This window comes from Orcinus orca, chromosome 6 (genome assembly GCF_937001465.1).
Source record: "Orcinus orca chromosome 6, mOrcOrc1.1, whole genome shotgun sequence".
In the NCBI taxonomy this organism is placed as follows: Eukaryota; Metazoa; Chordata; class Mammalia; order Artiodactyla; family Delphinidae; genus Orcinus; species Orcinus orca.
The window spans coordinates 118968916-118990081 of NC_064564.1; the positions used below are offsets into that span (position 1 = coordinate 118968916).

The window sequence follows — 21166 nt, forward strand, 5'->3', positions numbered from 1 at the left end:
GGACCCAACAGGCACCTTTTATTGTTAGCCTCCAGGCCCACAGTGGGAGCTGCTCAGAGGCGGGAGGGGGCTCTGAGACCCTCTATAGATCATTCAGCTACCGTCCCCCCTGCACTCACCCTGAGCAGGGGCCCTGTTAGCCCTGGGGGTGGTGCTGACATGACAGATGGTCCCTGCCCTGCAGGAGCTCACAGCCTGGAGGGGCAGATGGACAAGAGCAGGAAAGCAAATCCACGTGGGAGAGAAGAGCAAGTGCTCTAGGGAATGAATCGGGGTCCTGGAAGGAGGGCCAGGAGCCCCTGGGGGTCTAAAAGGCTCCCTGGTGACATTGATGCCGGGACCAGAAAGACAAGAGCAGCCAGCCCTGCACACTCCGTGACAGTGAGCTGGGGAGGGGGGGGGAGCTCAAAGGTGCAGAGACTCGGAGGCAGAAGAGAATCTGGCCGGAGAGCAGGCGACAGGAGCCAGTGTGGCTGGAGAGAGCTGGGAGGAGAGGAGGTGGGGGGAAGGGGGAGGCAGGGCCAGACCCGGGGCCGGAAGGACGTCCCGGTGTCTGTGCCCGGCGACAGCATCCCCTAACGTAGCGCGTACAAGGACAAACACTGACCCTCTCGGTGTCTGTGACCAGGAGGCAGGCTCAGCTCAGCTGGGAGCCTCTGCCCCGAGGTCCCCCAGGAGGCTGGGCTGTGGTCTCAGCTGAGGCTCAGTCAGGGTGGGGTCTGTCTCTGAGATCATTCTCGGGTTATTGGAGGGATTCAGTTTGGACAGGGGCTCGGGTCTTTCCTGTCTGTGGGCCGGGACCCAGTGTCGGTTCTTTGCACTGGAGCCTCTTAGGGCAGCTCGATAATACCTGATCTTGCTTCTCTAGAACATTGGCCAGCGACAGAGAGACAGAGACAGGGAGAGAGAATGAACACAGGAGGGAGGGAACCAGGCAGAAAGTCACAGACTTTTCATAAGCCAGTCTTGGAAACAACCGCCCATCCCTTTTGCCCAATTCTGTTAGTTTGAACCCAGTTCCAAAGCCCATCCACCCTCAGGGGAGGGATGACACAGGCATGTGTGGCAGAGGCAGGGACGCTGGGAGCCGTCGTGGGGCGGCCCACCCACAGGCCGAGGTGAGACGCCTGGACCTGAGTTTAAACATGCCAGAGGACCTGGAAGTTTGTTGCTAGAGGGGGATGATGTCAGTGTCATTACTTTCACCCCTCCGGGGGGGGTACTGAGAAAGAGATAGGAGGGGAAGCGACTGTCCCTAGACCCCCGGGCAGACGCAGGCCTGTGAGAGTTGCGTTCTGTGCTACCCCAGCCCTTCCTGTGGGCCTCCCACTGCCAAGCCTGTGATGAGCCCTGTGTGATCCCAGCCCACGGGCTTTACAGGCACTGTAGGTGTTCATAGGTGTCTACGCCTGATGACGTTTCTAGGAAGTCGATGTTAGAATGACCCCACTGTGCAGGTGGGGAGACTGGTGAGGCCCTGAGAGGCACACAGCCTGTCCAGGGTCACATCACTGGTGACCAGGGGGAGCCGGGTCTGAGCCCAGCTGTGTCCCCAGAGCTGGGGTCCTGGCGGCACCCGGGCCTCTCTGTTGGTGTCACCGTGCAGGGACACAGCATGCAGTGGGGGTGAGCAGTCAGCAGCCCAGAAGGGCCCTTGGGGAGCTCATGTCTGAGCAGGAAGCCCGAGTATGGGGACCCCAGGAAGTGACCTCACTTCCCCGACGACAGAGCCCCACAGAACTTGGAACTCGGTCACCAGGCACCACGTTCTAGAGAAGCCCCTGGCCAGCTCGCTCGCCAGAGCCCTGGAATGAGCAACGTGTCCTCCTGCTGCGTCCTGATGTCCTGAGGCCGTGGTCACAGACGCGTCTGGCCATTTGCCTGGAGGCACCCTTAGGTGACACAGGTAGGCCCAGGGCAGCCCGGTCCCAACCAGGCTGCCTCTGGGGTCCCACCTGGGGAGCTCTGTGTCCCCTCCCCGTGTGCATGGAAGGGAGGGTTCGTGTCTAGTTGGCCTGCCCCGATGAGGGGCCAGAAGTCTGGTGGGCCTGTCGTGTTGACCCCCCAGGTCAAGGTGACGGGGTGGGATGTGCGGAGCTGGGGCGGCGCCCTTCTGCCCGAGGTCTATCCCCAGTCCTGGAGGTGGGTCTCACTTCGTCCCGGGTAGAGGTCTGTGCAGACACAGGTCGGTGCCTGATCTGGGAGCAGAGGGTCCAGTGGGCAGAAGAAGCATCTACATCAGGCGGGCAGGACTGTTGGGTCCTCAGGGCCACTGCCGGTCACTGTCTTTTCAGGGCTCCACTCGGGAGATCAGTGAGGAGTTTTTCGACGGGGACACCCCTCTGTTTCCCTGAGTGAGGGGCATCCTCGCGGCCCACGAGGGCAGCACAGGTTGGAGTGAGCGCCGACATGAAAGGGTCTCCCGAACGAGGACCCCAGACGGCCTGGGAAGGTCACCTGCACCTGCTCTTGTGGAGACCCAGAGCCAGCCCTGGACCCGCCAGCCCTGCAGGGAGAACCGGCTCTGGCTCCGCCCTCAATGCCGGCTCTGACCCACACCTTCTACCTGCTCCCCCGGGCCCAGAACTTTCCTTCCCCTCCCCTGTTATTTCTGTTCTGTTTTTGCTTTTTTAATTTTTACTTTTTCATTTTACATTATTTGTGATGCCTTTTCTTTTAGGCCTCAACATAATGGCATTTAATTTTTTACATTTTAAATCGTGCACTTCACGAGCATCGAGTACATTCACAGTCACGTGCATCCTTCCCCACAGTCTCGGGCCAGACTGTTTCACTCGCAGAAGGAAAAGCTGACCCAAAGCGCTCACTCCCTGGCCGCTCTCACCTTTTGAGAAGGACCTCATTCTGTCTACAGAATGTGTATCTCCCAGGGCCTCTCGCTTTCTGAGATGGCCCACACTCTGTCTATGGAGTGTGTATCTCCCTAAAGACAGCTACTTCTTACCTAAAAAAAAAAAAGAAAAGAAAAGAAAGAAAAAGAAAAAAACCCAAAGCGCTCACTCCCCATTCCTCCCTCTCCCAGCCCGCAGCCCCTAATCTGCTTTCTATCTCTGTGTCTTTACCTGTCTGGATGTTTCCTGTAAATGGAATCATGCTATAGGCATCTTTTTATGTAGGCTACATATTTTAAGTGGGGACTGGTTAATTTTTGTTTTTATTTGAAATAGCATTTTTGTTATATGAAAGGGAAATGCCAGATGGATTAAAGATGGGATGTACAAATTGAAGTCTTTTTTGTAAATATGTGTGCAGTCTCAGGGTAGAGACCCCTGTTCTGAGTATGGCCCCAGAGCCAGAAGACAGAAGGGAAACGCCTGGCTCTTCCCACGGCCAAACAGAAACAAGAAACATGTAGAAAGCTGGGGAGACAAACCACAAACTGGAGCAGCCCTCCTCACACCCCAGGGCCAGAGAGAGGTTTGACACCCCTGTGGTCCCCCAGATCTTGAAAGTCAATGTTTTAAAAAGGGACAGAGAACACACACGTGCAGCTCCAACAAGAGGCCGCACACGTGGTCGGTACAGGTCAGAGACGCTTGACCTCCTGATGACACGCAGATGTAGACGCCGTGGAGACGGCGCTGTCAACACCACGCCGACAGGTTTCTAGTCTGGTGGCGACCAGCCCTGGGGACAGTGTGAGGAAGCAGAGGCCCAGCAGGTCCCCTAGAGGGAAGCGTGGAAGGACACTCCTGTCTGGGAGAACAGTGCGCAGGACCCCAGAGCTCCACGGGTGCAACCCTTTACCTGCAGAGCTAATCCCAGGAGTTTACCCACAGGAATTCTTGCACAATTTTTCTTTTCTTGTTTTTAAAAATTTATTTATTTATTTTTGGCTGCATTGGGTCTTCGTGGCTGCACGCGGGCTTTCTCTAGTTGCGGCGAGCGGGGGCTGCTCTTCATTGTGGTGCACGGGCTCTAGGCGCATGGGCTTCAGCAGTTGTGGCATGCAGGCTCAGTAGTTGTGGCTCACGGGCTCTAAAGCTCAGGCTCAGTAGTTGTGGCGCACGGGCTCTGCGCTCTGTGGTATGTGGGATCTTCCCAGATCAGGGCTCAAACCTGTGTCCGCTGCGTTGGCAGATGGATTCTTAAGCACTGCGCCACCAGGGAAGTCCCTACGCGTTATTCTTATTTATATGGTCAATTTTAGAATCAAAGGGTCCGGTAAGAAATATGGTTGATATTTTAATGGAATTGCATTTATAGCTTGACTTAGGGAGAATTGACATCTTTCTGGAATGCTCTATCCATAATTAGATCTTTCCTTTGTTTATGTCTTTTGTTGAGTCCTCAGGAGTGTAAATTTTTTTTCATAATGAGTTTTTGTAATAATTATTAAATTTATTGTTAAAAATAATTTTGAAACTGATCAGTCGTGATAGTCTCAATAGAAACCATCTTACAATTTTCCTCATAATCTATGATTACTTTTATCAATAGATTTACAAATATGAAAACTTCTTACAATCCTAGAATCAACATCTGGGTATCACCCTTTAAAAGTGTTGTTGGGGCTTCCCTGGTGGGGCTGTGGTTGAGAGTCTGCCTGCTGATGCAGGGGACACTGATTCGTTCCCCGGTCGGGGAAGGTCCCACATGCCGCGGAGCGGCTGGGCCCGTGAGCCATGGCCGCTGAGCCTGCGCGTCCGGAGCCTGTGCTCCGCAGCGGGAGAGGCCGCAACGGTGAGAGGCCCGCGTACCGCAAAACAAAACAAACAAACAAACAAAAAGTGTTGTTGGGTTCTGTTTGATAATATTTTAGTTAGTATTTTTACATTGATACTAAAAAATGAGATTGGTCTATAACTTAATTGTCAGGGTTTGAAAATAAAGTCCTAACTTCATAAAAATGATGGGCAGTTTCCTCAATTTTCTAGCTTTCAAACTAACTGTTCCTTAAAGTTGTGCTAGATTTTCACTGTAAAACTGCCTGGAAGTGGTGTTTTTTGGGGGAGAAAATAACTCTTTAATAATTTATTTTTTCTAGTTTTTCTACGAAATTAGTCCATTAACATAACTCTTTCACTGTCCAGTTGAGTAACTTACGTTTTCCTAGAAAATTACCTTTTCATGGAAATTTTCATTTTTTCCCCATGGGGTTAAGTAAACCTTTTTCTTTCTAATTTCTTCTCCTTTTGTGGTTATTTTCACAATAGCATTTATTATTTTGTGTATTTTTCCTTTTTTAATTAGGTTACCTAATGGTATATCTATTTTATTGATAGCTTTGAAGAATTACCACTTCATCAAGTATATCATTCTTCTATTTTCTAATTCAGTCATTTCTGCTTTTATATTTGCAACTTCTTCCTTATTCTCTCATGTTTAGTTTGTGTTTGCCCCCTCATTTTCCTGTGCTAGGGCTAATTAATCCCTTGTCGTTCTTTTTGTTTATTGAAATTATTTTTAGGACAGCGGGTTCTCCTGCGTTGTCTGGTTCCCCCAGATTCTGATATGCTATGTTTTCCTTTTGATGTCCTACTATTCTTCAATTTTCTCTTTTAACTCAAGCGTTGCACTGCAACTCCTCACCTTCTTGCAGTAAACAGGAACCATGGAATAGTCTAGCTCATAAAGGGGGGAGCTTCTGATTTTCATCACCCTAAAACATGAGCTGCAGCCTCAGAAAGTGTCCCTTTGCCTGGATCGTCCTCTGTGTGTCGAGTCCATCTGGTGGGGGAGGGAAGCTGGGGGGACAACATGGACGTGTGTTCAGGACTCTGAGTCCCACTTTGACTCTGTGGGTAAATATATATCAGCACCACCTCAAAGCCGTAATTACCACCTGCAGCCCGGAGCACTAGGGCTCACCTTTTCCTGCCTTACTCGGTTGATTATGAAACTTAGCTGCCTCTCTGCCTTCACTTGGGGTTGTTGGCAAGTCCCAGATGGAGCTAAAAACCGAGCCAGTGAGACACAAGGACCCATTGTGAGGAACTGCCTGAGGGGTCTGCAGAGCCTGGCAGGCACAGGGCTCAGCCTGGGCTCAGGTGGATGGCCCCACGCGAGGACTAGGAAGGCCCTGGGAGGAGGAAGTGACGTCCTGTTCCAGAGCCAGCTTCTGGCTGACCTGGCTCAAGGCCAACCTTGGCCACTAACAACGGGTGTATTTAGGTCATGTACTTGGTACTATGTATCTCATTCCTGTCACTTCTGTGAAAGGCAAAAGTGACAATGTACATGAAAGCACCTTGGAAAATCACAGGGATCATGAGAATGAGAAGCTAAATGGCCCATCCAATATGAGTTAAGGAAGCCATTCATCCATGTAACCCCCCACGCAGCCATGCATCCATCCACCTACCAATCCATCCATCTACCACCCATCCACCCACCCATCCATCCATCCATCCACCCATCCATCCACCCACCCATCCACTCATCCATCCACCCATCCATCCACCCACCCATCCACCCATCCATCCATCCACCCACCCACCCATCCATCCATCCATCCATCCACCCACCCATCCACCCATCCATCCACCCACCCATCCACCCATCCATCCACCCATCCATCCACCCACCCATCCACTCATCCATCCACCCATCCATCCACCCACCCATCCACCCATCCATCCATCCATCCACCCACCCATCCATCCACCCATCCATCCATCCACCCATCCATCCACCCACCCATCCATCCATCCACCCATCCATCCATCCTCCACCCACCCATCCACCCATCCATCCACCCATCCATCCATCCATCCACCCACCCATCCATCCACCCATCCATCCATCCACCCATCCATCCATCCATCCATCCATCCATCCACCCATCCATCCATCCGTCCATCCACCCATCCATCCATCCATCCACCCACCCATCCATCCATCCATCCGTCCATCCACCCATCCATCCATCCACCCATCTATCCATCCACCTATCCACCCACCCATCGATCCCTTCATCCATCCAGACTGTGCATTGTTTTAATCCACCAATAGGAACCTCCCAGGGCTGCCCCTCCCCGCTCACACAAGCCTTTGGCCACCTCACTTGCCTCAGTCTCTGCTTCTTGCCTCTCGGGGTTGAGTCTCACCTTGGGGGCAGTGTACATCCTCCTCCAGCAATCCTGAAGCAGGCCTTGCCCAAAGATGGGGCTCCAGACTCCTAAGGTCCCAATCATAGCAGAAGAGATGGAAGCAGGGCTGGATCCTGGACAGGCTCGGGGGTGAAGGAGGCAGCTGCTCACGCTTGGGACACCTAGAGCTGGCCTGAGGGGGTGGCACTGGGAAGGGGAACAAGGGCCATGGGGGTTGTACCAGAGCCATGTGGGCACCCCGGCCCTTCCCACAGATGACAACATGGGAGCAAGATGGTGGTGGGGGTCCTCGTGCCGCCCCCTCATGGAGCACACGGCAGCCCAGGGCGTGCACACTCAGGTGGTTGTGTGAATTGGGTGCACACACACGGGGACAGCTTGTGCAGGGGACCCATCAGGAGTGTGGTGATATGAGCCCCCGGTGTGGGGCAGAGGGTCACCCCCTGGCGCATGTCCCTGGGTCATGGCTGTCATGGGGGTCTCCAGACCCCGGCCGACCCACGGGCCCGCCCTCCAGGACACAGCTGTCCTCAGTGCTGGCTCTGACCTGTCTTTGTCCAAGAGCCCAACCCAGGAAGTGTTCCTGACACTGGCGGCCAGCCTGGACCCACACCCTAGACCCTTCCTGCCTGGGGCCAAGCAGGAACCGTCCAGGCCCAGGGACACAGGGCACCTTCCTGCTTGGCCTCGGATGGAAGTCAGTGATACTGTCACAGAAAGCGGGCCTCAGGCTGTCCTGGAAGACAGTGTCTTCGTGGCCCCAAGGATGAGTCACAGGGCATTCGGGGAACCGCATGGCCTCCTCCTATATAAAGCCCCAAGCCCTCTGCCTCGGAATTCCCTTCTCTCCAGAGCTCAGAAGTGCAACCACGGCTGCAGCCATGAAGAGTCTCCTGCTCGCCCTGGGCTTGGCCCTCGTGTGTGGCGCCCAGGCTGCCCACATTCCCAGTAAAGTGGAGGGTCTGGACATAAGAGAGGTATGGGGGTGGGCCCCGGGGGCTGGGGTCAGGGGCTGAGAGGGCGCAGGAAAGCCTGGACCGCAGAAGTCTAACACGGGTCAAAATGAGGCCATAGCATTGGGGGACCACTTCATCCCCCAGATGTTGGAGGGACTTGTCTCTCTCCAGCCACTTGGTTCCCAGACGCTCCTGTTTCCCTCTCCCTCCCGGGGTGGAGTCGTCCTCGAAGTTGCCACACCTGGATGGGGGCTGACTTAGGACTGCGCTGGGGGTTCGGTAGAGACGGGGGTTGTTCCAAATATGCAAGAACTCCCCACTCAGGTGTCATCACAGAGCTGGTGATCCCCGGGTGCACCTGGAACCCTAGCGCATCACGCTTCCTGAGAAACCCGGGCACATAGGAGACTCGGCGTGGCCCAGTTGAGGCGGGACTGAGAGCCCACTGTGGGGCTAGGGTCCCCTTCCCGGAGTGCAGCTCAAGGTCCCTCCCCAGGTGGCAGGGACGTGGCACTCCGTGGCCATGGCGGCCAGCGACATCTCCCTCCTGGACGCCGAGAGCGCCCCCCTGAGAGTGAACGTGGAGGAGCTGAGGCCCACCCCCCAGGGCGACCTGGAGATCATCCTGCAGAAATGGTGGGTGAGCCCCGCCCCCTGTGACACGGCACCACCCCTTCCCCGGGGCTGCGGGCCAGCGGGGGCAGCTCCAGGACTGGTGGGCTGCGGGCAGGGCTCCAGGTGGGCCCCAGCTGCACTGTGGGTGGGGCCGGGGCCCCAGGGACGGGGAAACAGGGCTTGGAGGTTCTCGGTCCCCTTGGAGCCCTGCCCAGGGGCTGTGGGGCAAGAGGCGGCTACACAGAGCGGCCCCGGGGTCAGTGTGGGGAGAGGCCTGTGTGGAGACCACTGGGCAGCTGCAGGCTTGGGTCCTCAGGGCCTGGGCAGTTTCCACCATGAGCCCCACCTGCCCCCAGAGTGGGGGAGCCGGGGCGTCGGGGAACTCTGGGTCATGACGAGACCAGTATTCTTGGAAACACTGTGTCCAAAGCCCCATGCAGACAGGGTCAGTTCTGAGCTGCCACATGCCTTCAGCCACCAGCCAGCTCTCCTGTGGGGTTCCTGGCTGACTCTGTCTGCCCCATTGTCAACTTCCTGAGTCACCCGCTTGGGTCCAAGGAGGGCCGCTCCCACTCAGGCCAACACCTGGTGACGGTGCTTTGGACGGCCCAGGTGTCCTCCTGCCCTGAGGACACTTCCCGGAGCGCAGCTCCTGTCCCTCTGCAGGGTTTGTGAATGACCCCCACCACCATCTGGCTTTTCAGGGAAAACCAAAAGTGTGTTGAGAAGACCATCCTGGCTCAGAAGACCGAGGACCCTGCTGTATTCAAGGTCGACGGTGAGTGCCCCCAGCCCGGGCCCCATGCTCCCTTGGGGTAACCCCAGCACATGCGGGGCGTCACCTGACGCTCTGAGACGCTCGCCATCCCGCCATCTGGGCAGCAGGAGTCGGGCTTGAGTGTGTGGCCTAGTCCTGTGCACCAGGCCCTGCTTCTCCCACCCTGTGGAAGGTACTCTCAGGGGGACAAGGCCTGGGATCCCCATGCTTTCCTGCCCCTTCTGCACCCCCTGCTTGGTGTAGATGGAAGGAAGCGGGTATGTGTCCTGTGCACCCGGGGGTGGGTTGGGGGGGGACACGTTTCTCGGGGGCTCCTTAAAAATATCCAAACAAACCAGACCTTTGGGCAGGCACACTGTGCATTTGCCTCTCCAGCCTGAAACCTGCTTCTGGAATATTCCAGGCCTCACCTCCCTCACCCCAGCCCTGGCAGCCTCCCTGGGACACATCCCTGGGCCCCCAGATCCGCCCCACCCCCAGGGCCCACCAGCCCCGTCTCTAATCCACAATCTGTTTTTTGTCACGTCTTCTTTCTGACAGGCAGTGGGTGGGGTGGGGACAGTCTCATCCTGCCACGTCTGGGCCCAGCAGCAGACGGGGGCGGGGAGCCACCTAGCCCCACGCCCGAGGTTCTCATTCCTCACCTGCAGGGCCTCAGGTCTACCTGGGAAATCGGCAGGACTCTCCAAAGAGCCTTCCCTCCATCACCATCATGTAAATCCAGCCAGGACAAGGGCCCCGAGGGTGCGGGGTCTCCACGTTCTCCCCCCGAAGGACAGAGGCGTCGCTGCCCTTCCTCTTGAAATATCGTCCCTTCTTTCTTCCACTCTTTGGTGTCTGCGTATAACCCCAGACTCCAGTGGGGCTCCAATCCTGGCATCTTTCTGATCGCTCACAGACCTGGGAGCCCGCCCTATCGAGGGGGGCTACCTGGGATTTAGTGCCTGGGGGTGTGGATGAATAAGTGACTGAATTAATGCCACGTCCAGGACATAGGGGAGCAGAGTCTGGCCAAGCGGGCAGCAGGCATGGAGAGCGGCTTCACTGTAGCACCAACATTTAGGAGCTGTTTCCAGTCTCGGCCTGAGTGCGGACGGGCTGGTCTTGCCCAGACGGTGCGGCTCGGAGAGTCCCCACTGGGGGTCCATAAAACTTGTGCTGCCGGTGGTGGGCTTCTGGCACCCAGTAGGGAGGGCGTCCCCTCGGTGTCCGGGAGCAGATATTCCGAGCCCAGTGGCTGCCGTGGGAAAGAGCGCTCCCAGGCGATGATCCGGGTGCCCCGACGGACATGGTGGAGGGACTCAGACAAGATTTCAGGCTCCATTTCGGCCCCTTTTCCAGATCACGGGGAAAGAAAGATTTCCGTGCTGGACACAGACTACACCACCTACATGATCTTCTGCATGGAGGCCCCCACGCCCACCGATGAGCACGGCGCGATGTGCCAGTGCCTGTGTATGTGGCTGACCCTGTGGGGCGTGTCCGGAGGGGCCACTCCTCGTCAGAGACGTGGCCTTTGGTCAAGCTGTGAATAAGGGACGCTCAAGACTCCCCCGCACCTTCCTGGCCCCTGGCGGGAGGAGGGGGAGAGGGGCTGCCTCGCTGGCCCCTACAGGTCATGCTAGCAAAGGTCCCAGCTGTAGCGCCCGACACTGCCCACCAGATGTGGGGTGACGTGCAGGGCAGGAGATGCTTGGGACAAGGTCCGGGCCAGGCCAGCGGGACTGACGCAGGAGGCTCGGGGGTTTCTCCCTGCGTGGAGGGACCTCACCGACCAGCTGGTACAAGTAGCTAATATTCATCAACAGTCTTATAGGAGGAGATTCTTAACGACTTCAGAGCACTTTCAGTTATGCAACCAGCTTTAAAGGGAGATTTTCGGACCAAAGTAAATATACGGGCGATGCTCCCAAGGTGGCCATGGCGGGCAGTGGAGGCTCCTGGTCAAGTCAGTCAGCCCAGGGGGACTGGGGGAGACCAGGATAGGGGCGAGGCGGGTGCCTCTCCTCTGTGACCGTGCAGACCCCCAGCGCTGCCTTGGGAGGAGGAGGAGGGGGATGGGCCGAGGGGGGGAGGGCAGGGGGCGGGGCCCTGGAGGGCAGGGGGCAGGGCCCTGCAGACCACCCTGGGAAGCAGGGCTAGACCAAGCTCTACAGACCCCTGCGCATCAGTGCCTCCTTCCTGCGCTCGCTCCTGGGCGGGGGGTGGGGGGGGGGGCCTCAGGGTCCCCGAGCTCTCGGGGGGCGGGGGGAGCGGGGATGCCCCCAGGGACTGACCCCTCCCCCACAGCCAGGACCCTGCAAGTGGACAACGAGGTCTTGGAGAAATTCGAAAGAGTCCTGGAGTCTCTGCCCGAGCACATGCGGATCAACCTGGACCTGAGCCAGAGGAAGGGTGAACTTAGCCCTGCCCAGGGTGAGAATCAGGGGAGCATCTTCCCCCCTTACTGGACCCCCATTCTCCCCAGGGCTGCCGGGAGGAAGGGGGTGGAGGTGCAGCGCCCCCGAGGTGGGCCCCCTCCCCACCCCCTGCCAGACCCCTCTGTCCCCGGGGCGTCCAGTCCCGTCCTGACCCTCCCGCACGGCTCTCCCTCCCCCACAGAGCAGTGCCGCGTCTAGGTGAGCTCCCGCCGGCGCCCTGGAGGTAACGTAACCCCCCTGCCCCACATCCTGGGCACGTGCACAGGGTGGGGGTCTTGGTGGGGCCCGGGCTCCCCCATCAGGCCTTGGGGTCCCCCTGCGGGAATGGCTGGAAGCTGGGGTCTCTCCTGGAGACTGCAGAGCCGCTGGCCGCGTGCCCACTCTCGAGGGGTGGCCTTTGGGGAGGTCGTTTCCTGTGTCCTGGCCTCACTCGCCTGCTGACCTCCCCCTGCTCCCTCTGGGCAGGGCCGAGGGCCAAGGTGGAGGCCCCGGAAGCGGGCACCGGTGACAGACACTCCACCTGAGGGGAGAGGCGGGGGGTCCCTCTCCCGAGGAGGGGCCGTCCTGCACCCCCAGGCCCAGCCCGGGGAGGGGGCGCTGGCGAGGGTCCAGCAGGTTCCCCAGGAATCACAGGAGAGCCCCGTGTCCATTTCAGGGCCCGGGAGCCTTGGCCCCTCTGGGGACAGATGACGTCACCCCCACCTCCCCCACCAGCAGGGTCAGGAGGCACCAGGACCAAGGTCACCCCTCTTGGGACCCAGACCCCTCCAGGCCCCGCCTGGGGTCTCCTGCTCGGGGGCGTTCCTCCTTCAGCAATAAAGGCATGAACCCGTGCGCACTCCTGTCTGAGTCTTTCCTGGCCGATGCGCGTGGGCTGGGGACCCGGGCGGCTCAGGCAGTGACGCAGGGATGGGAAAGCTGGTACCTCCTCCAGACCCAGCCCTGAGCCCAGCGGGGCCCCAGCGGGACGCCTCGTCTGTGTCAGGCGGTGTTGGACACAATTTCCCTTTACTATTCATCCCACCTCTGTCGTCGTGGGGCTGCGGAAACCCTGTTTGCTGGTGGGACAGCTCACCCTGAAAATCATACATTTTCATTTAAATTTCTTGAAAAAGAAATGTCTTGGCACCTCCTGCCCTCCCTGGAGGTGGGGGTGTGTCAGAGCTCCAGGGTGGGCGGGGGCCTCAGGCTGCTCTGTGGGTGGGCGGATCCACAGGGACCAGCATCAAAGAGCAAGGCCACCCCCCCACCCCCCGTTAGAGCTCAGGGTCACCCCCTGACGGGACCCGCGGCAGGGCTGAGCCCCGCCCCTGCCAAGAGAGAAATGGGGGCAACAACATTCAGGCATTTCAGCTTCCTAAGGCCCTGCACGGTGCTGACGTGGCTGCACAGCCACGGAACCCCCAGTCCCTACACCAGTTCAGTGGCAAAGCTGAACAGGGCCCCTGGCCATCGGCTCCACGCTCCAGCTCTAACCTGACACCGAACCCCTCCGATGGGAAAGCTCCCAGGTCTGGCTCCACAGACGAAAAGGATGAACAGGACGGCAGGGCAGGGCCTGGCCACAGGGTGGTGACAAGGCTGTGAGCTCGTTTCTGTGACTGCCGAGGGCAGCGGTCATCCCGGCTATGTGCTGGTCAAGAGCACAGGCTGCAAGCCAGCCTGACGACGCCCTGCTGTCACCTCTCTGCATCCGTTCCCTACCTGTAAAGTGGAGCGTACGGAAGGAGTGACCCCAGGGAGGCGTGGGTGAGGATGGAAGGAGAAGACAGCTCTCCTGCACCCAGAGCAGGGTCCACGTGCAGGAAGTGCACAGCGACCACTGGGTGCCAGTGTGGCTCCCCCGCCACCCCAGTCCTGCCACCTGACCTTCCCCACCATCGCCACCACCCGCCAGGGCCTCAGTCTCCTCGGAAGTCAGCGCCAGCCCGAGACGGTGTGACAGCCCCCTAACATAGTCAAAGCGAGCAAAGCCAACTGTGGCAGAGTTTAATAGAAAACTTCCCCAAAAGACCGTGGCGGCTGGACTTCCAATGTGGACAAGATGGTGTGAACCCATCTCCCCCTGCTCCTCCCTGCTAAGCACAATTATACAGCCTGGAAATTACACAAACGACAGCAAAAGCAGAAATCTGAAAAGCGGCAAAAGGAAGGCCAACTGGTTTGGGGCCCTGGGGTTGGGGGAGGGCACAGCGCAAGGTGTCACGTCCCCCCGGCTCAAGCAAATAAGGTGACCCGGCCTGGTGTGTCCTGACCCAGCCAGGAAGGCAGCCAAGCTGGGGCATTCCCCGCCTGGATCAAACAGGAGTCCCTCTGACGACACCAGGCGAGCCCAGCACCTGCGGCAAGGGAGCCCAACCGGAGCCCCTCCAGCAATGATCAGCCATGGGTTGCACTCCCTTTCCCCCAGGAGAGCAGGCCTGAGATGGTCCTTCCCACTGGGAAACGCTGGTGGCCAGGCCTCAAGAAACCCTCCTCCCTTCAGGCAGCACGAGCAGGGACAGTGGGGGCCCAGGTAGCACCAGACACCCCTTTGTGGGGGTCAAAATGGAGCCACAAAGGCTTTGAACATTAAACTGGAACCACAGTCCACAAGAATAGGCCAGGATAGTAGGAGGGAGACTGCTTCCTATGACTAAAGAAAACAACGTCAAGTAACACCCAGGGTCTCCTATCATAACAGGTACAATGTCAAGGATACAATCAAAAATCACCTGTCATACCAAACACCAGGAAAATCACAACCTGGGTGAGAAAAGACAACACAATGACACCAAAAGCAAGACGAATCAGTTGTCGAAATTATCTGGTAGGGATTTGAAAGCAGCCTTTGTAAACATGCTTCAACAAGTGATTCCGAACACACTTGAAACAAGTGAAAACGCAGAAAATCTCACTAAAAACTGAAACCTACCATTAAAGAAATTAAAAGTTTAATTTCTGGATGGGCTCGGTAGTGGAGTGGAGACCATCAATTCAAAACCGTAGGCAGGTTGAGAGTGAAAGGATGCAAAACGGTGTATCATGCTAACATTAATGAAAAGAAAGCAGGAGTGGCTATTTTAATAACCAATAAAGCATAGTTCCGAGCAAAGAGAATCACTACAAAGAGAGACATTACAGGGGACGAGGAGGACAAAAAAATTATTTGGAGAAACAGTGGCCCCAAATTCTCAAAAATTAGGTGAAAACTATAAATATACAGATTAAAGAAGCTCAACTAATATCAACCATAAAAAGCAGGAAGAAAATGACTCCAGGGCACAGAGAACAAATTAATCAAAACCAGTAACAGAGAAAAAAAATTTCTGTAAAAAGGAACAAAGATGGTAGCACTTTTAAGAATGATTTTTGCTGGCAATGTTGGTTGTATATACTTCATTAGGTTAAAGAAAGTCCCTTCTGTTTCTATTTAGATAAAATGTTTTGTTTTGGCTTGGTTTTAACCAGGAATTGCTGTTAAACTCTAACCAACGTGTTTTCTGCATTGAGGTGACCAAATAGTTTTTCTTTAACCGATTGAGGTTGTAAATTGCATCAGTATGTTTTATAATGTCAGATGACCCTTACCTTGCGGGGGAAAAAACAATTAGTCACGAGGGATTGCTATCCAGCACTGGATTTGGTTTTCTCCCTATGTTCCGGGGTACGTTTTCCACTTATGTTATAGGTTAAGCTTTCTTGTCCTCTCCTGTCTTTTTTTTTTTTTTTTAAACACCAACTGTTCAGACTCATGTGAGATGTATTTATCTCCCAAGTGATAGAGCTCAGGTCAACCATATTAGAAATAATGCCATACGGATGTCAATTTAAAGTAGTGCTGTGTTCTTTAGTACTAGCCTTTGGTTGTTTCCACAGAAGGGATTGGCTCAGGAGCTATTAAACTAAAGGTATTCCCACTGGTATAAAAATGCTCCATAATTATTCAAATAATTATAATTTTAATAACTGTGTTAATTTTAAACAATTTTGCTCTGGTAAATGGCTTAGAAAATAGTTGTTTTCCAGAATTTAACACACTGTTCAGCCGGCCATCTTCTTAGCAGCACACAAGGCTTTCTGTGACGTGGGGGGTATTTGTAAATGCTGGTCATGCAGAGTTGGTTCACAACCACATTCCTTGCTCTGTGGCACCAATGTTTTCCTCAAGCCTGTCTTCTGAGCTTCATGTTACCCTTTGCTGAATTTTCCAAGGAGAAGGAGGAGAATCTGGTATAAGAAACGTGTGCTTCCCCAAAGAGACTCTGAATAGACCTTTCATCGGGACTGTCTCACCTGAAATACCCTTCCTGCTGTTGGCCACTGCTGAGTCATAATCCCGAGGGGAAGTGTCTCTAGGGATGGAGGCAAAGACCCCGCAAGGGAGACTGAGAGGTTGTGGCCTTGGGCTCACCTCTGTTTCCAGTTGCGGTAGAAAGTCAGAGAGACTTCCTGAAAGAGTATTTTGCAATCTTTAAAAATCTTTGTTATTAGTGTGAGCAAACCAAACTCAGGTCCTAGTGTCCCCGTGCAGTAAATCCTATCTCCTGACACTGGTGTGTGATGAAGGAAGGGGTGGTGTTTATTGCAGGCGCCAAGCAAGGAGTCCAGGTAGCCAGTGCTTAAAAGGCCAGAGCTCCCCAAAGTCTTTCAGGGAAAGATTTTTAAAGACAGGGTGAGGGAGGGGGGCTGTGGGGTGTGTGATCGGCTGGTGGACGTTCTTCTGATTGGTTGGTGGTGAGGTCATCAGGAGTCAACGACATCAACCTTCTGGTTCCGACTGGTCTGGGGTCTATGTGCTTTGGGGCAGCATAGAGTTAACTTCTTCCACCTGGTGGAGGTTTCAGTACCTGCAAAACAGCTCAAAGGACATGGCTCAGAATATTATCTACAGCCCTTGAGGAGGAACTAAAGGTCCTTGGCTTTGTTCAATGGCTAAACTATTACAATTTTGACTTGTTTGACTGTCTTCCTTTCTTTCTGTAGTTTCTCACTTCTCTGATTAAATGTACTCTTTGGAACTCTGGGAAGGCCTAGGAGGCTAAAGGTTTTCTACAAACAAGAGGCAAGTGGAGGACATGGGGGATGTGGGGGGAGTCTGTTCCGGGAAGGCCCCATAGGGTCCTGCTTGGTTACATTAGGACATTGGGGGTTTTTGACCCTTCCCCGCAGGACATTGTTGATAGTACTTTTCCTGTTGCTATTTGAACTACAGTCCTGTAAACAACCCTTCATCAAAACTCCATCGTGCTTCCTCTTTATTCACTCACTCACGTGCCTGTTCATTCCACAAACACGGACCCTGCTGGGGTGTGGAGAGAAATAACAAAAAGAGGGGGATGAGATAGAGTTGATCTAGGTCAGAGTCGTGAGCTCTATCTCATCCCCCTCTTTTTGTTATTTCTCTCAGCAGCCCCTCCACGCTTTTAAGAAGTTAGGAGATTAAGAGAACTGATGACTCTCTAAGTCTCTCAATCTAGTCCCAACTTGTTAGATCCAACCACAAACTGTATGCCACTAGCCACTTAAGTTTTGGTGAGCTTCCAGAGGCCATTCTGAGAAGTAGCAGAGTCGCCCAGGAAAGTCGTTTTTTTGTGTGTGTGTGTGCTTCCACTAAGCGAGCCTCAGAACAGAACATCTATAAGTACTCAGGTTTCGCAGCCAGGGTACCACACCTGTCTCATCTGTGCCCTCTTAGCCATTTCTTCTGCCACACTCAAGGCCAGGCTCTCACCTGTCCCTTAGATGCTCAGACTTTAACATGCACAGAACCACCTGGGGACCTGTCATGCATAAAGACCTTGAGCCCCACCACTTATGAACCGAATCTCAGTCTCAGGGGTGGGCCCGGTAATGGCTTGTAGCTCCAAACTATCCTCATACACACTAATGCTTGAAACAGACCCAGAGAAACAACAGCAGTGACCTCGTAATTCCCGATTGTGCTTGTAGTATTTCATCTAGTGTGTCTTAAATATCTTTACTAAAATAATCTTCTCAAACATCTTCAATGGCTCCTAATTGTCTAGTAAAACGTTTATATGACTTTTTGGGATTTCCAAAAATGTAAACCTCGCTAAAATTTTAAGTTATTCACTCCTAATCTACACAAAACTTATACAAGATAATTTCATATTTCTTTTTTTTTTTTTTTTTTTTTGTGGTACGCGAGCCTCTCACCGTTGTGGCCTCTCCCATTGCGGAGCACAGGCTCTGGATGCGCAGGCTCAGCAGCCATGGCTCACGGGCCCAGCCGCTCCGCGGCATGTGGGATCTTCCTGGACCGGGGCACAAACCTGTGTCCCCTGCATCAGCAGGCGGACTCTCAACCACTGCGCCACCAGGGAAGCCCAATGTCATGTTTCTTAAATATTGATTATATTTTTCCATCTCTAGCTTTGCTCATTTTGTTCCCTCTTGTTAAATTCTTATCAGTCCTTCAAGTCTGTCTCAAATTTCCCTCTTCCTTAAGAGGAGTGTACTGCCTATGTTTTCTTCTAGGAGTTTTAGTTTCAGGTTTTACATTTAAGTTTTTAATCCATTTTGAGTTTATTTTTGTACACAGTGTTACAAAGTGGTCCAGTTTGATTCTTTCGCATGTAGTGGTCCAGTTTTTCTAACACCATTTATTGAAGAGGCTGTCTTTTCCCCATTATATATTCTTGCCTCTTTTGTTGTAGATTAATTGACCATATTAGTTGGGTTTATTTCTGGGATCTCTGTTCTGTTCCATTTACCCCTGTGTCTGTTTTTGTGCAAGTACCATACTGTTTTGATGACCGTAGCTTTGTACTATAGTCTGAGGTCATAGAGCATGATACCTCCAGTTCTGTTCTTCTTTCTCAAGATTGTGTTTGGCTATTCGGGTCTTTTGTGTCTCCATACAATTGTTAGAATTATTTGTTCTAGTTCTGTGAAAAATGCCATTAGTATTTTGATAGGGATTGCATTAAATCTGTAACTTGCCTTGGGTTGTATGGTCTTTTTAACAATATTAATTCTTCCAATCCATGAGCATGGTATATCTTTCTCTCTGTGTCATCTTCAATTTCTTTCATCAGTGTCTTAGAGTTTTCTGAGTACATGTCTTTTACCTCCTTGGTTAGATTTATTCCTAGGCATTTTATTCTTTCTGATGCAATTGTAAATGGGATTGTTTCTGTAATTCCTCTTTCATTGTTAGTGTATGGAAAAGCAACAGATTTCTGTGTATTAATTTTGTATCCTGCCGCTTTACTGAATTCATTTATTAGCTTTTTGGTGTCATCCTAAGGATTTTCTCTATATAGTATCATGTCAACTGCAAACAGTGACAGTTTTACTTCTTCCTTTCCAATTCGGATTTCTTTTATTTCTTTTTCTTGTCTGAGGGCTGTGGCTAGGACCCCCAGTACTATGTTGAATAAAAGTGGTGACAGTGGACATCCTTGTCTTGTTTCTGATCATAGAGGAAATGCTTTCAGCTTTTCATCATTGAGAATGATGTTGGCTGTGGGCTTGTCCTATGTGGCCTTTATAATGTTGAGGTTTGTTCCCTCTATACACACTTTGATGAGAGTTTTTAGCATAAAAGTATGTTGAGTTTTGTTGAAAGCTTTTTCTGCATCTATTGAGATGATCATATCGTTTTTATTCTTCAGTTTGTTAATGTGGTATATCACATTGATTGATCTGCAGATATATTTGCATCCCTGGGATAAATCCCACTTGATCATGGTGTATGGTCTTTTCAATGTACTGTTGAATTCACCTTGCTAATATTTTGTTGAGGATTTTTATGTCTATGTCCATCAGTGATATTGACCTATAATTTTCTTTTTTTGTAGTGTTTTTGCCTGGTTTTGGTATCAGGGTGATGCTGGCCTCATGGAATGAGTTCAGAAGTGTTTCCTCCTCTTCAATTTTTTGGAATAGTTTGAGAGGGATAGGTGTTAACTCTTTAAATGTTTGGTAGAATTCACCTGTGAAGCCATCTGGTCCTGGACTTCTGTTTGTGGGAGTTTTTTAAATTACTGATTTAATTTCATTACTGGTAATTGGTCTGTTCCTATTTTCTATTTCTTCCTGGTTCAGTCTTGGGAGACTGTACATTTCAAGGAATTTGTCCATTTCTTGTAGGCTGTCCATTTTATTGGACATGTGTGGGGGGCACCTGGTGCCGGCCACCACGGTCGTGAGCAGTGAAACTCAGACTGGCTTCCTGGTGCTGAGGTTGAGGCCCCGAGCAGCATGGCATCCTCAGCTGTGTGAAGGCCCACTGACCCTGCCCGGCCCCACGATTTCATTCTGAGATAGGTGATTTCCTGCTTCTGCAGTTACAGGCCCAACTTCCTGACATGGTTCTAAAGAGCAAGGGGTTTTGGTGGGAGGGGGAGTGACTGAGAGCTGGTGGGGGCCCAGGTCTCCTCCCAGGTCCCACTTTCTGGGGCAACGCATGACCTGGGGGAAGCTGAGCCCTTAGATCTCAGTCTCCCTCCCACAATGGACAATGCCAACTGCCCAAGGCCAGTGGGTGCTTTTTTTTCCTTTTCTCTCTCTCTTTTTTTTTTTTTTCCAATTTTATTTTTTGGATGGTATTCTATGGAAACTGAAGTTTCCTGGAATTTATGAATAGTTGTGCCCTGAAGGGCATGCTTTGTGGTCTCGATTCACAGGAACGCGTGAGAACCTGCAGCACGGATGCCCCGCGGCTGGTGGGATCCCGATTTCCCAAGCTCACCGAGAAACACGGTGCTTGTTTCTCTCTGGCTGACCTCCCTCTGCCCTGCGTGACCCAGTTCTGAGAGCGGAGCTGTGTTGAAGGGGATGGCCTCTCGCATCTGACCCCTGGGTCCAAGCCGCCCGTGCTGATGTCCTAGGGGGCCACCCACTGAGCGGGGGGGCTTCTAACTACAGAAGTGTGCCCTGTCCTGTCTGAGGCCAGAAGTCCACAGTTCGGGCGTCGGAGGACCGAGGTCCCTGCAGAGACTCCCAGGAAGGATCCTTCCCCGCTTCTCCAGCTGCTGGTGTTGCATCAGTCCTGGTCTCGTAGAAGCCGCGCTCCAAACGCTGCCTCCGCGTTCACATGCCTTCTCCCTGTGTCCCCTCCGTGTCCTCGTTTTCTCTTACAAGGACACCAGACAGTAGACCAGCCCCCCTTCCAGCACGCCTCATCTGAACTACTTACACCTGTAAAGACCCTGTTTCCAAATAAGGCCCCATCCTGAGGTTCTGGGTGAACATGTGTTCTGGGGCGACAGAATTCAACTCCATAACTGCCTGTGGCTCGTCGTAACAAAGGAAACTGGGGACCCTGAGCTTGGAGGATTGTCGCAAGAATTAAAGGAGATAAAACAGATCAGCGCA

At 53.3% G+C, this 21166-nt stretch overlaps 2 protein-coding genes across 2 annotated transcripts; both read left to right on the top strand.

Annotated features, from left to right (window-relative positions):
• Window positions 1–6307: 6307 nt before the first annotated feature.
• Window positions 6308–6889, top strand: LOC117198459 (guanine nucleotide exchange factor subunit RIC1-like; the record flags this gene model as incomplete). Its single annotated transcript, XM_033415145.2, has 1 exon — window positions 6308–6889. A coding segment is annotated over exon 1 (582 nt), but the record flags the coding sequence as incomplete, so codon positions are not given.
• Window positions 6890–8552: 1663 nt separating this feature from the next.
• LOC101280627 (beta-lactoglobulin-2-like) lies at window positions 8553–12610 on the top strand. Its single transcript, XM_049711874.1, has 5 exons — window positions 8553–8665; window positions 9349–9422; window positions 10764–10877; window positions 11712–11837; window positions 12498–12610. The coding sequence occupies exons 1-5, from the start codon at window positions 8553–8555 to the stop codon at window positions 12530–12532; spliced, it is 462 nt and encodes a 153-aa protein (XP_049567831.1). The 3' UTR covers window positions 12533–12610.
• The last annotated feature ends 8556 nt before the right edge of the window (window positions 12611–21166 follow it).

Excerpts from the sequence above, each read along its gene's own strand:
- LOC101280627 (XM_049711874.1), top strand. The coding sequence starts at position 8,553 with ATGGCGGCCAGCGACATCTCCCTCCTGGACGCCGAGAGCGCCCCCCTG. Across the intron at positions 8,666-9,348 it reads GAGATCATCCTGCAGAAATG|GGAAAACCAAAAGTGTGTTG; the intron begins GTGGGTGAGCCC and ends CTGGCTTTTCAG. Across the intron at positions 10,878-11,711 it reads CGCGATGTGCCAGTGCCTGT|CCAGGACCCTGCAAGTGGAC; the intron begins GTATGTGGCTGA and ends CCTCCCCCACAG.